The sequence below is a fragment of the Trichechus manatus genome, unplaced genomic scaffold (assembly GCF_000243295.1).
Source record: "Trichechus manatus latirostris isolate Lorelei unplaced genomic scaffold, TriManLat1.0 scaffold00152, whole genome shotgun sequence".
Classification (NCBI taxonomy): domain Eukaryota; kingdom Metazoa; phylum Chordata; class Mammalia; order Sirenia; family Trichechidae; genus Trichechus; species Trichechus manatus.
The window spans coordinates 3,695,976-3,708,930 of record NW_004444088.1 but is presented as its reverse complement, the minus strand read 5'-3'; the positions used below and the strand labels follow the sequence as shown (position 1 = coordinate 3,708,930).

General features: G+C 44.9%; 1 protein-coding gene across 4 annotated transcripts in view; it reads right to left on the bottom strand.

Annotated features, from left to right (window-relative positions):
* Window positions 1-12,955, bottom strand: part of PAG1 (phosphoprotein membrane anchor with glycosphingolipid microdomains 1) — a 196,366-nt gene that overhangs the window by 36,825 nt on the left and 146,586 nt on the right. For 3 of the 4 annotated variants that reach the window (XR_002825570.1, XM_004386000.2, XM_023740300.1), the window contains exons 3-4: window positions 10,185-10,393; window positions 5,309-5,360 (exon numbers count right to left, since the gene is read on the bottom strand). Coding sequence is in view for 2 of the 4 variants with exons in the window: in XM_004386000.2 (XP_004386057.1) it covers window positions 5,309-5,360; window positions 10,185-10,312 (180 nt within the window). In the remaining 2 variants the exon portion in view is untranslated. Of the gene's footprint in view, window positions 1-4,583; window positions 4,923-5,308; window positions 5,361-10,184; window positions 10,394-12,955 lie in introns of those variants that run through there. The other variant, XM_023740301.1, reaches the window with a different exon arrangement.

Genomic DNA, 12,955 nt, shown 5'->3' with positions numbered 1-12,955 from the left:
ATAACCAGCCAAGTCTCTGGCTTCAAGGTTCACAAAAACAATCGTATGCTAAAAAGTAGCTTACCAGACATTTTTTTATTCTTACAAACAAATTCAGGGCATTTGAGGGGAGAATGGTCTTGAAGATTTATTTTCTGCTGGGCGAGAACATGTACATATTTTATAGAATAGCATACCAAGGTGAGCTATAGCTATAATCTATATGAACAGTCAAAAACCAGATGGCAGTTCACGTATTTCTGTAAATTTCTTTCATACTAAAGTTAGACAATTGACAAATCAAACCAAAGCTGTCTGCACTGGATGCTGAATTTGGTTCCTTATAAAATCATGCTGTGTGCCTTCCCCAAAGGTGCCATTATGAAGGGTCATGAAGGACAGCAGACTGAATCACTGCTGATGATATAATCTGCTCCTCCATTCTTCTCATGGAACGCATGACCTGCGTGGCCCCTGAGGGACTATGCGCGTGGGACCATGCACCAGACTCCACCCGGAAAGCTCTGATGTAAATGGCGTAGGAAACTTGGCGAGCTGGCCTCACGAATTCGGATTCCTGACTGGGAATCAAATTCTAAATAATAATAGATAGCAAATAGCTCATGCTGTGTCATGATCTAAACGTTTCTTGGGAGTCAGCTGTTTCAATTCAAGGAAGCCGATATTTGATAAGCACCTATGACGTGAGTCACTGTGCTGGGTTGCCAGGAACTTGAGATGCATGTGCTAATCTCACAGAGAAATGGTATAAGTGGGGAGGAGGGCATGTGAGGAGGGAGAAGGCTCCCAGGTGGGCCCATAACAGCATAATTAACCCATCACACTGAAGCAGGGCTTCAAACCAGTTGAATCATGGCCAACTAGGTGTAACAGGGAACAGACCCAAATGTTTAAAATTTAGGTGATCCGGAACCACAACCAGAATGAGAAAAATTATGAGTCCAAGCCCTGGAATGGGAGACTGAGAAGAGGCATCGTGAGCCCTTGCAGAAGCCTGATGCGTGAGACTGGATTATTACCAGGACTGAGGAGAGTGACACACATTCAGAGCGGTGGGGTCAGCTGCCATCTTTGAGCAGAGCACCACTGTTTCTGATTCTGTGCAATATCTGAGGGGCAAGAGATTTGGTTGCTATGCAATGCATACACTGTCCTTGTTTTCTAAGAGGGAGATTAAGTTTCTAGCAGGGCTTCGACCCCTAATTTTTCCCATTCCGATTATGATTGTGGTTCACCCAAATTTTAAAAATTCAAGTCTGTTCCAATGTTGCTTCCTCAGCCATGACTGAACCAGGAAGAACTGGTTTGAAGCCCTGCACTGAAGTCACTGATCATAATCTAGGTTCTAACCACCATCTACTCTGGAGTTCCAAACTGAGAAGCCAGGAGCAAGCTCCCTCCCACAGTAGCTCCAAGCACAGAATATGGGTCGCCCCAGGCTTTCTAGGCTAGGACTTAGTGGTAGCTCCTATCGGTTAGAGGGATTTGTCAGAACTGGAATCAGGGGTGGGGAGGAGAAGGTAACAGGGCTTCTCTGGCCCAGATGGGGAATCTGCAAATTGTAAAAGGTATAGAAGCTGAAAGAGCAGTACTTAAGAGAACTGTATGGGCAAGGTGTGGGTGCGTGCGTGACTGCACGTGCCCATCTGTGAATACACACTCAAGTGCACGCACACACACACACACACTCATATAAGAGAGACTATGAGGAGGAGGTAGTATTGTGAGGAAGAAAACAAGGAAAGAGAAATTTTTCCTCTATTCCCCTGTATACCCACCCTCTTTCTCTCTCACCTAGGGCTGCTACTGATCTTTAGCAAAACAGCAGGAACCAAAGGTCCAGACCACAGGTTCTCAAACTTGAATCACCTGGGTATCAGAACCACCTGGACAGCTTGTTAAAACAGACTTTGCTGGCTGTAGGAGATTCTGCATTTCTAACAAGCTCCCAGGTGATGCTGATACTGGTAGTCTAGGGACCACACTTGAGAACCACTGCTCTTGAAAGAAGTGCGGAGAGGTAGGGTTAGAGGAATGGAAAGGGAAGCTCTTCCCCCAGCCCCCACCTCATCCGACAACTGGCTCGGAGCAGAGGCGTGGGGAGAAGGAAGGAGCCTGGGATCTGCGTGCAGGTGAAGCAGTGGTGGAGGATCCCCATACACCACAACTCACGTGCTCTCTTCTCCCTCCCCATCTGTCATGGATTGAATTATGTCCCCCAAAAATGTGTGTATCAACTTGGCTGGGCCATGATTCCTGGTACTGTGTGATTTTCCTATATGTTGTAAATCCTGCCTCTATGATGTTAATGAGGGAGGATGAGTGGCAGTTGTGTTAATAAGGCAGGACTCAATCTACAAGACTGGACTGTGTCCTGAGGCAATCTCTTGAGATATAAAAGAGAGAAGTAAGCATACCACCGACAAAGCAGTGCCAGGAGCAGAGCATATCATTTGGACCTGGGGTCCCTGCATGGAGAAGCTCCTAGTCCAGGGAAACATTGATGAGAAGGCCAACAGACAGAAAACCTTCCCCTGGAGCTGACACCCTGAATTTAGACTTTTACCCTACTTTAGTGTAAGGAAATAAACTTCTCTTTGTTAAAACCATCCACTTGTCATATTTCTGTTACAGCAGCACTAGATGACTAAGACAGAATTTGGTACCAGGAGTGGGGTGCTGCTCTAACAGATACCTAAAATGTGGAAGTTGCTTTGAAACTGTGAATGGATAGAGAAGTATCAGTGGCAGAGGACCAGCAGCAGCAGAGAACCTGCATCGGTAGAGAAGTGGCAACAGCAGAGAACTGGCAGCAGCAGAACCAGGAGACCAGTGCCAGACGGCGCTTGAGCTAACCCACGGAGTGAGGGAGCTGAGTGCCTGTGTGCAGGAGGCTTCCTGGCGGAGTGGGGCGCCTCTGAGTACTTATTGGTGGAGCTAGGCTTGCCGACCCACAGAGTGAGAGAGCTGAGTGCCTGTGTGCATGAGGCTTTCTGGTGGAGCGGGTGCCTCCGGGCACTTACTGGTGGAGCTACTGAGCTTTGGAACACTTGCCCCAGCAGGGCAGATGCGGCCGTGAGGCCCGAGGGCCAAGAGGCCACAGGAAACAGAAGCTAAAGAGACAAGGGACACAAGAAGCTGAGCTGCCTCAGTCTCAAAAGGTATGGCTACGACCTCAGGGGTTTCTAAGGGTGGAGCCATGGCCCCTGGTGCTTCTAAGGGTGGAGTCGCCACTCAGATGGACTAGGAGAATGGTGCGCCTAAAGCCAAGGGAGCAGAGTCGCTGTCCCAGTGGGCCTGGAAGGTGGAGCTGAAGCCCAGGGCCGAGGGACCTCCACTCAGAATCTGGAAAGTGTGCCCAATACCTACAGTCTGGAGGGCAGGGCCATTGTGGAAATTGTCTCAGAGGGCAGAAGATTATTTTCAAAGCCTTGAGGGCTGGTGTGGTGTGTTCTGCTGACTTGCTTGGTGCCTGTTGTCTCTTCTTTCCCTCCAGTTTCTCCTATTTGTAATGGAAATGTCTAGCTTGTGCCTGTTCTGCCATTGTACCTTTGGAAGCAAATAACTTGCATTCTAGATTTCACAGATGAAGAGGAATTTTTGGATTTTGGACTTAGAGTTAAGACTTTTGCTATGATATGACACGATGGATATGTTCTGCATGTTGTAAGGATGTGATTTTGGGGGGGGCAAAGGGTGGAATGTCATGGATTGAATTATGTCCCCCCAAAAATGTGTGTATCAACTTGGCTGGGCCATGATTCCTGGTACTGTGTGATTTTCCTATATGTTGTAAATCCTATCTCTAAGATGTTAATGAGGGAAGATGGGTGGCAGTTGTGTTAGTAAGGCAGGATTCAATCTATAAGACTGGATTGTGTCCTGAGGCAATCTCTTGAGATATAAAAGAGAGAAGTAAGCAGAGAGACAGGAGGACTTCATACCACCGAGAAAGCAGTGCCAGGAGCAAAGCATGTCCTTTGGACCGAGGGTCCCTGCACGGAGAAGCTCCCAGTCCAGGGAAACATTGATGAGAAGGCCAACAGACAGAAAACCTTCCCCTGGAGCTGACACCCTGAATTTGGACTTTTAGCCTACTTTACTGTAAGGAAATAAACTCTCTTTGTTAAACCCATCCATTTGTGGTATTTCTGTTATAGCAGCACTAGATGACTAAGACACCATCTGTCTCACTTTTTCTCCTGATGCCACCATTGGGGCAAAACAGAGGCACTGCAAACAGGGGAGAAGCGGGGACTTGGACAATCAGAGACTGGAACGGAGGGTGGGATAACCCAGAATGTGGGCGGGTGAGCGAGGTGTGTCTGTGCACACATGTGAGTGTGTGTGCATGCACGCACGTGTGCAGAAAGGACGAGGAGGAAAACCCCAAGGGCTCCTTGGAGGAAAGGGGAGTCCTGACCACTTCCTGTCTGCTTGGGCTGTCCTGTGCATTTTTGGGTCAGGGCAGCCTAGATGGAGCCACCACCCTGGTGAGCTCTGAACATTTCTGCTGGCCACATATTTTACACCAGACCACATTTTATCTATTTGACTCATACATACTTCCTTTTTGTACTCACTTCCTCAACCAGTTTTTGCCTGATCTTGAAAAATGATATGGGAACAGGAAGCACCTTCTCTGTTACAGCATTGGGCAGGGCTCAGGCAGGACTCTGAGGAACCCAGCCCTGTGAACATGAGGGTGGACGCATCCCAAGCTTCTGAAATTGCTCAGCCATTTCAGGGGATGGCCCTGAATCTGAGAGAACCAGGCAAGATGGGGCTCTCTCAGGCTGCTCCTCCAGCGTGGATTCCCGAGACTCATAAGGTGCTGAGGGCTGAGGATAATCCAGCAAGGTCAGGCCAATCCTTGAGTGTTTTGGGTTCCAGCATCTGGTTGGTTTAATGACTGGCTGGTGCTGGAGATGGATAGAGGCAAAAGACAAACTTCCCTTTAAGAATCTTTCAGGCAGCAGCACAAATGTCCCAGGCTTCACCCATTTCAGGAATTCTCCCAAAAACCGAGCCAATTGCACAGGCCTGTGATCATGGTGACTCCACGCTACACAAAGAGAATACAGCCCAGGCCGTCCAGGCCGTCACGGCTAACTCTGGCTTAACTCTCCGCTTGGTTCCATTGAGGTGGGAAGTACATGGGAGCATACTAGACAGTGGCTGGTGTTTGAAAAGACCCATGCATGAGTGCATGGGCACACACATGCATGAGTGCATGGGCACACACATGCACGGGCACACACACGGGTATGCACACACACACGCAGGCACACACATCACCGGGGCTCACCACATTCATCAGGTTCTCATCGTCCCCACTTTGAGGTCTCGGCTTCTTCTCTCTGAAATGGAAAATAAAACATGGCTGTAATGACCGAGAAGGCACTGGTGATCAGTGGTACAATTCTTGCCTTCCACAAGGGAGACCCAGGGGTGATTTCCAGTCAATGAATCTCATGTGCAGCCACCACCTGTCTCTCTCATTTTAAAAACAAACTTCAACGTGAAGGACTTATACAATGAAAGCTATAAAACACTGCTGATAGAGATTAAAGGAGACTTAAATAAATGGAAAGATGTTTTATGTTCATGGATTGGAAGACTTAATATTGTTAAGATGTAAATACTACCCTCAAGAGATCTGTAGATTCAATGCAATCCTGACCAAAATTCCAACAGCCTTCTTTATGGAAACAGAAAAACCAATCCTCAACTTTATATGGAATGGAAAGAGGATCTGAATAGCTAAAACAATGTCAAAAACGAACAACAAAGTAGGAGGACTCACACTTCCTGATTTTAGAACATACTATACAGCTACAGTCATCAAAACAGCCTGGTACTGGTATAACGAAAAACACATAGACCGATGGAATAGAATTGAGAATCCAGAAATAAACCCCATACATCTATGGTCAACTGATTTTTGACAAGGGTGCCAAGTCCATTTGATGGGGGAAAGAAGAGCCTCTTCAATAAATGGTTCTGGGAAAACTGGATTTCCACATGCAGAAAAATGAAACAGGATCCATGCCTCATACTGTACACAAAAACAAATTCAAAATGGATTAAGGACCTAAATGTGCAAATTAAAACCATAAAATTCTTAGAAGAACAAGCAGGGGCAACACCGTCAGGCCTAGCTTTCAACAATGGATTATCTAATAACAAAAGCACAAACAGCAAAAGAGAAAATAAACTGGACTTCAAACAAATTAAAAACTTTTGTTCATTGAAAGACTTTACAAAAAAGTGAAAAGACAAGCTACTGACTGGGTGAATATCTTTGGAAACCATACATCTGACAAGAATCTAATAATCAAAATATATATATAACTTCAACAACTTAACAATAACCCAATCGTAAAATGGGCAAAGACTTGAATAGACATTTCACCAAAGAGGACATTCAAATGGCCACTGAACACATGAAAAGATGCTCAGCATCATGAGTCATCACAGACATGCAAATCAAAACCACAATGAGATACCGTTTCACTCCCACTAGGATGGCTAAGAGGAAAAAAAAAAAAAAAACAACAGAAAATAACAAATGTTGGCAAGGATGTGGGGAAATTGGAATCCTTATCCATTGCTGGTGGGAATGCAAAATGGTACAGCCGTTGTGGAAAACAGTGTGACAGTTCCTCAAAAAACTAAAAATAGAACTACCATATGACGCAGCAATTCTAGGTATATACCCCAAAGACTTGAGAGCAGAGACTCAAAAAGAGACTTGTACACCAATGTTTACTGCAGCACTATTCACAGTGACCAAAAGGTGGAAACAACCTAAACGCCCATCAACAGATGACTGGATAAACCCAATGTGGCACAGACATACCATGGAATACTACTCAGCCAGTGGGAGGAATGGAGTCTTGATACACGCTACAGTATGGATGGAGCTGGAAGACATTATGCTGAGTGAAATAAGGCAATCACAAAAGGACAAATATTGTATGACCTCATTCACATACAAAGACAAGAAAAGGTAAATGTATAGAGAGCAAAGTCTATTAGTGGTCACCACAGACAAAGGGGGGTTAATGGTGATAGAAAAATCACATTGATTATGGGTAGGGTTTCAGAGCTGATTACTGTAATTGCCGTCAAAAGCCATATACCTGTAAAAAGTTGAATTGGCAAAAGTTGTGTGATAAATATATTTATGGTGACAAAAAAAAAAAAAAGTAGTAGTTGCTGGGGCTGCTTATGTACAACCCAAAACCTCATGGGATTTGGTTCTTTGGTTTGGAGGTTTAGGGTCATGGTTTCATGGGACATCCCAGTTAACTGGCCTAATAACATGTTTAGTGCTTCTGTTCTAACTCCTAGCTCAGTCATGTAGTGCCTGGGGCCTCAAAAGCTTACAAGTGGCCATCCAAGGAACAACAGTTGGTCTCTACTCACCTGGAGCAATGGAGGAAGAAGGCAAGTCAGGAACAGGAGGAGGATGTGGAACATGTGGCTAACTGTCTCCATGAACAACGGCCTCTTTTGCCAAGAGACCAGAAGAACTGGATGGTGCCTGGCTACCATTACTGAACATTTTGATCAAAGATTCTATAGAAGAATCCTCATCAAAAAGGGGAAAAAGCAGAACAGAATTTCCAATTCTTATGGACTCTAGATTTTTTGGAGCCATGGAGAGGATGGATGAACCCCTGAAACTACTGCCCTGAGATAATTTTAAACCTTAAACTAAAAATATCCTCTGAAGTCATCTTAAACCCGAACAGTAGTTTAGCTTAACTAGTAAAAAGGGCCTGCCTTGAGCATTATGCTCTTTTAAGAACTATCTATATAGGATCAAATTGACAAAATTCATTCAAAAGATTAGATAGGAACTTTAGAGGGCAGTGAGTTGATGTTAATGGGGGAGGAACAACTCAGAAAAGGAGGGGGAGAATGGTTGCACAACTCAAAGAAGGTAATCAATGCGCTAAATTGTACATGTAAAAACTGCTGAATTGGTGTATGTTATGCTGTGTATATTGTTAACAACAACAAAATAAACAAAACTTAGAAAAACAAAGTTCATTTTGCCACGAGAGAAAGAAACGGACAGTTAATGATGCTATACATCCCACCACTTATTTGCAAGTGTTAGGAATCTGACGTGATCAAGTCACAGGGCCGGACTGTTCCACCTCTGCTAAGCAGCCCTTCTTCCAGGACTAGAAAACAGAAATTCACAAGGAAAGGACCCAGTCAGGTCCTGCATAGAAACTGTTTATGTCTAGAATGCTGGGGTAAGTTATACCATTTTTTTTCCTTGAGAAAAATCCAGACAATTAACTCTTCACTTTACTTAACCCTGCTGTTTGCACAGTCAGACATTGCCATGGAATGGAGAAAATAATCATAAAGCAAATGCAAGTTTTGGCAAGTCGGGAAGGGTACATGGTTTCAGGATGAGTCATCTGCGCTTCCGGTCCGTGGAAAAGTCAGTAGAGTAAAAATAGTTTGTTTTCACCCAGGGCAGTCTAAAGAAAGCCTTCGGTACTAGAGAAGCCATTTCACATCTTTGTAAGGCAAAAATGACACCTAACGGGAGAGCGAGTAATTGCAGAAGCAGCCCTACCGAGCACAAGGAGCCAGCACTCAGCTGGTCGCTATTTCTCCAAGCCGTCTGGCGAGGATGGGGTCCTGATCGGTGGAGTTTAGGAGGCTACTCGGGCTCAGAGAGTCCGACATCTTCCCTCTCAACAGAAACTTTTAGGGTAGGAAGCCGTATCCAGACTTTTAAATGATGCTTATGGAATTTTTTCTGAGGTTACTGAGGAGAAAGTTTGGAACAGGGCTGGCTGACTTCCAGCTGCTTCCTTTTTGCCACAGGGCTCTGTGCACACTTGTGCACACATTGTAACAGTTGCTAAATGTCTGGAAAATATCACTCCTGGTTAGAAAGAGCTTTACTTCTCTCTGAGCAAAAGATCTCTTTCTAGGGGTAGCCGGTAATCAGCTGCCGTCCAGTTAAGGCCTTTCTAGGGGTACTGACATTTATTTAAAAAGGCATAGATGGTGTGACTTTCCTATACACCATCTCTCTCTCTCTTTAAAATAACTAATCTGTTTCTTAAAAAACTACAGTTCTAGATGACAAATCCTTAAACAAGGGTTCTCCACGTTCAAGCGGCAGCAAACAAAGCACTTCAATGTACATGACACGGGAAAAAGGCAATCAACATTCTAACAAAGATGTGCTTAAAAGAACGGCAATCATTTCATTCCAGGAATAAGGCGGCTGGAATAAAATATGAATTTTTGTTTAATAATCATAATAAAATGTCCTGGGATCTTTTGCAGTAGAGAGAGGCAAGTTCATTTCTGTGAAAGTCTATGCAGAGTTTCTGTTAAAGTCTACCCAGTGAGACTGCATTTACAACAGACTTTTTACACAGTCTTCTGGGCTTCCCCCAGAGAGCCAAAGGGACATATGCAGAGAAACTGGCTATCCCTCCTCCCACAACACACCTCAAACTGTCGGACAAGGAACTAACGCCCATCACCACTTCATCACATTGCTGTCTGACCTCGGGCAACCCAGATGGCCCCCAGCATCACTAGGCTACACCAGAAAGTCAGTCACTGAAAAGGTACCCCAGCAGGAGGCCCACCGCGTTGCTGCAATGGGAATGTTTTCTGTTTTTCAAGGAGGTAACAGGCAAGTCTTATTGGATGGTCTCTTGAACAACAACGCATAAGCATTTTCTCTTTTGCAATAAGCCCCACCAAAAGCACCACTTCCAAAACGAATGCTCTGGACAATGGCTCCAAAGGAGACATGAAGAGCTATGCTCGGGACATCTGAAGCTGAGAAGCAGGAGAGTGGAGCAGTGAAGACAGCCATACCCCCGGGCCAGGCCGCTTCGGCCTCAAGCCCAGTTCTATCACTCACTAGTGCTGCACGTTGCTCCCTGGGTCTCAGTGTTTAAAGTCTGTAAAATGGGGATAATATTAGTCCCTACCTCATCGAGTTGTTTTAAGGATTGAAATAAATAATAATAATAGACAACCTACATCTAATATCATACATACGGGTGAATGGCTGACATGTTTTCCCACTTTGATGAGAAACGAGGCAAAGGTTTAAACAAAAGTCTTCAGGGTACAGGAAACATGTTCTTTTAAGGCTACAGTAGGCACTCACGGGCTCTTACCTGTCACAGCTGGAACAGAGAGAGATGAGGAAGGTGATGAGGAAGAAACCAGCGACAGCTGCCACAATTTCCCACCGAACCATCTGCATCTGTCCGCTGCCGCTCAGCAGGCTCTCCGTGAGCCCCATGGTGGCAGTCAGGACAGCCCGGCTCTGGGGAGTAAGTCAGGCCCTCAGAGACGTCACATTGGGTCAGACGCGCTCATCTTCCTGCAGAAAGAACAGCGTTTTGTGAAACCACGTCCAATGTAAAGTTCCCAAATCTTGTCATTAGAGTCACATCAGGAGAAAGGGCTTCGGGCAAAGCCAGGGGTGTGTGGCTGCAGTACACAGACAGAACCCTGGACTGGATCTGAAAACATCCCCCTGGGCAGGGTCGCCATTCTCAACGAAACGTCGAGTGGGGACATGTATGTGCCCAGCACAGTGCCTGAAGAAATGGATGCTGTATTACTATTTTAATATGTTTTGGGGATGGATTCTTGATGAGATTGTCAAATGAAGTGAGATTCCAAGTACTCTACAGCAAATAACACATGCTTATTTGGATTCAATTTTTTTTTTTAACCAGAGCAGCATAAAGCATTTCTTACAGCTTTCTCGAATATGCAATTCATTATCCACCTTCTCTGTCTCCCCACGCTGTGCCCCAACCCTCCAAACCTACGGTTCTTCAAGAAGGCTTAAGGTCATTTCAACTAAGGAAATACAATATCTTTATATTTACCTCATAAACATTTACCAAGGAGCCCCGGAAGCACAATGGTTAAATGCTCGGCGGCTAACGAAAAGGTTGGGGGTTTGACCCCACCCAGCAGCTCCTTGGAAGAAGACCTGGTGATCTGCTTCCCTAAAGACTATAGCCAAGAAAACACTATGGGGCAGTTCAACTCTGTCACATGGGGTCTCTATGAGTTGACGTCGACTTGAAGGCACCTAACAACATTTATCTGAGTACGTGACTATTTTCAAGGCCAATTTCCACTAAGCTTCTATGAACACCCAATAAATATACGTGCGAGTGAATGGATGAATGGATGCCCTTGGAATACATCATTTAGCAGTAAATAAAACCTATTTATAACTAAAAATTAATTATAAGCAAGTAATCTTTCATTTAGTATCTACTACATGCCAGGGACTCTGCTAAATGCTTTCCTCATTCCCTTGCTCCCACCATCCTGTGAAGTAACCCATTGCTGTTGAGTCGATTCTGACTGATAGAGACCCTATAGGACAGAGCAGAACTGCCCCGTAGGGTTTCCAAGGCTGTAATCTTTATGGAAGCAGACTGCCACATCTTTCTTCCGCAGAACAGCTGGTGGGTTTGAACTGTTGACCTTTCCCATTGACCTTTCAGTTAGCAGCCGAGTGCTTGACCACTGGGTCACCAGGGCTCCTTCCTGTGAAGTAGGTGCTGTTAATCCCCTTTTACAAAGAAAGTGAATAGCAGAGAGGGAGAAGTTGAATAAAAGGTCCCTAGGTGGTCCACTAGTAACCAAAAAAACATTGGTGGTTTGAATCCCTCCAGCAGCACAGTGGAAGAAAGTCCTGGTGATCTGCTTCCGTAAACCCTATGGAAGAGTTCTACTCTTTAACACATGGAGTAGTCATGAGTTGAAATCAACTCAATGACATTTTTTTAAATTTAAAGTTGAGTAACTTCCCCAAGGTGTCATGGTTGGTGGGTAGCAGGGAGGCAGGGTGAGGATGTGAGTCCAGCTGTCTCTGACTCCAAAGCTCTTAGCCTCCAGATGGAGCTCTTACTAGGTTCTTCTACTTTTCCTTTTTAACTATAATGCTTGTCTTAGTTATCTAGTGTGCTATAACAGAAATACCACAAGTGGATGACTTTAAACAAAGAGAAATTTATTCTCTCACAGTCTAGGAGGCTAGAAGTCCGAATTTAGGGCGCTAGCTCCAGGTGAAGGCTTTCTCTCTCTGTTGGCTCTGGGGAAAGATCCTTGTCATCAATCTTCCCCTGGTCTAAGAGCTTCTCAGCACAGGGATCCTGGGTCCAAAGGATGTGCACTCCTGGCTCTACTTTCTTGGTGGTAGGAGGTCCCCCTGTCTCTCTGCTCACTTCTCTCTTTTATATCTCAAAAAAGATTGACTTAAGATACAGCTAATCTTGTAGAATGAGCCCTGCCTCATTAACATAACTGCCTCTAATCCTACCTCATTAACATAGAGGTAGGATTTACAATACATAGGAAAATTACATCAGATGACAAAAGAGTGGACAATCACACAATACTGGGAATCATGGACTAACCAAGTTGACTCACATTTTTTTGGGGGACACAATTCAATCTATAACATTCTACCCTTTGGTTCCCCCCCAAATTCATGTCCTTGCCACATATAAAACACATTCACTCCATCATATCATAGCAAAAGTCTTAAATCAACTCCAAGTCCAAAATCCAAAAAATTTCTCTTCATCTGTGAAATCTAGAATACAAGTTATCTGCTTCCACAGTACAATGGTGGAACAGGCACACAGTAGACATTTCCATTACAAATGGGAGAATGCGAAGGGAAAGAAACAATAACAGGTACCAAGCAAGTCAGCAGAACACATTACATTAGCCCTCAAGGCTTGAAAATAATCCTCTGTTCTCTGAGACAATTTACACAACGGCCCTGCCCTCCAGACTCTAGGTATTGGCCACACTCTCCGGATTCTGGGTGTAGGCCCCTTGAGCCTGGGCTTCAGCTCTACCTTCCAGGCCCACTGGGATGGCAACTCTGCTCCCTCGGCTTTGGGTG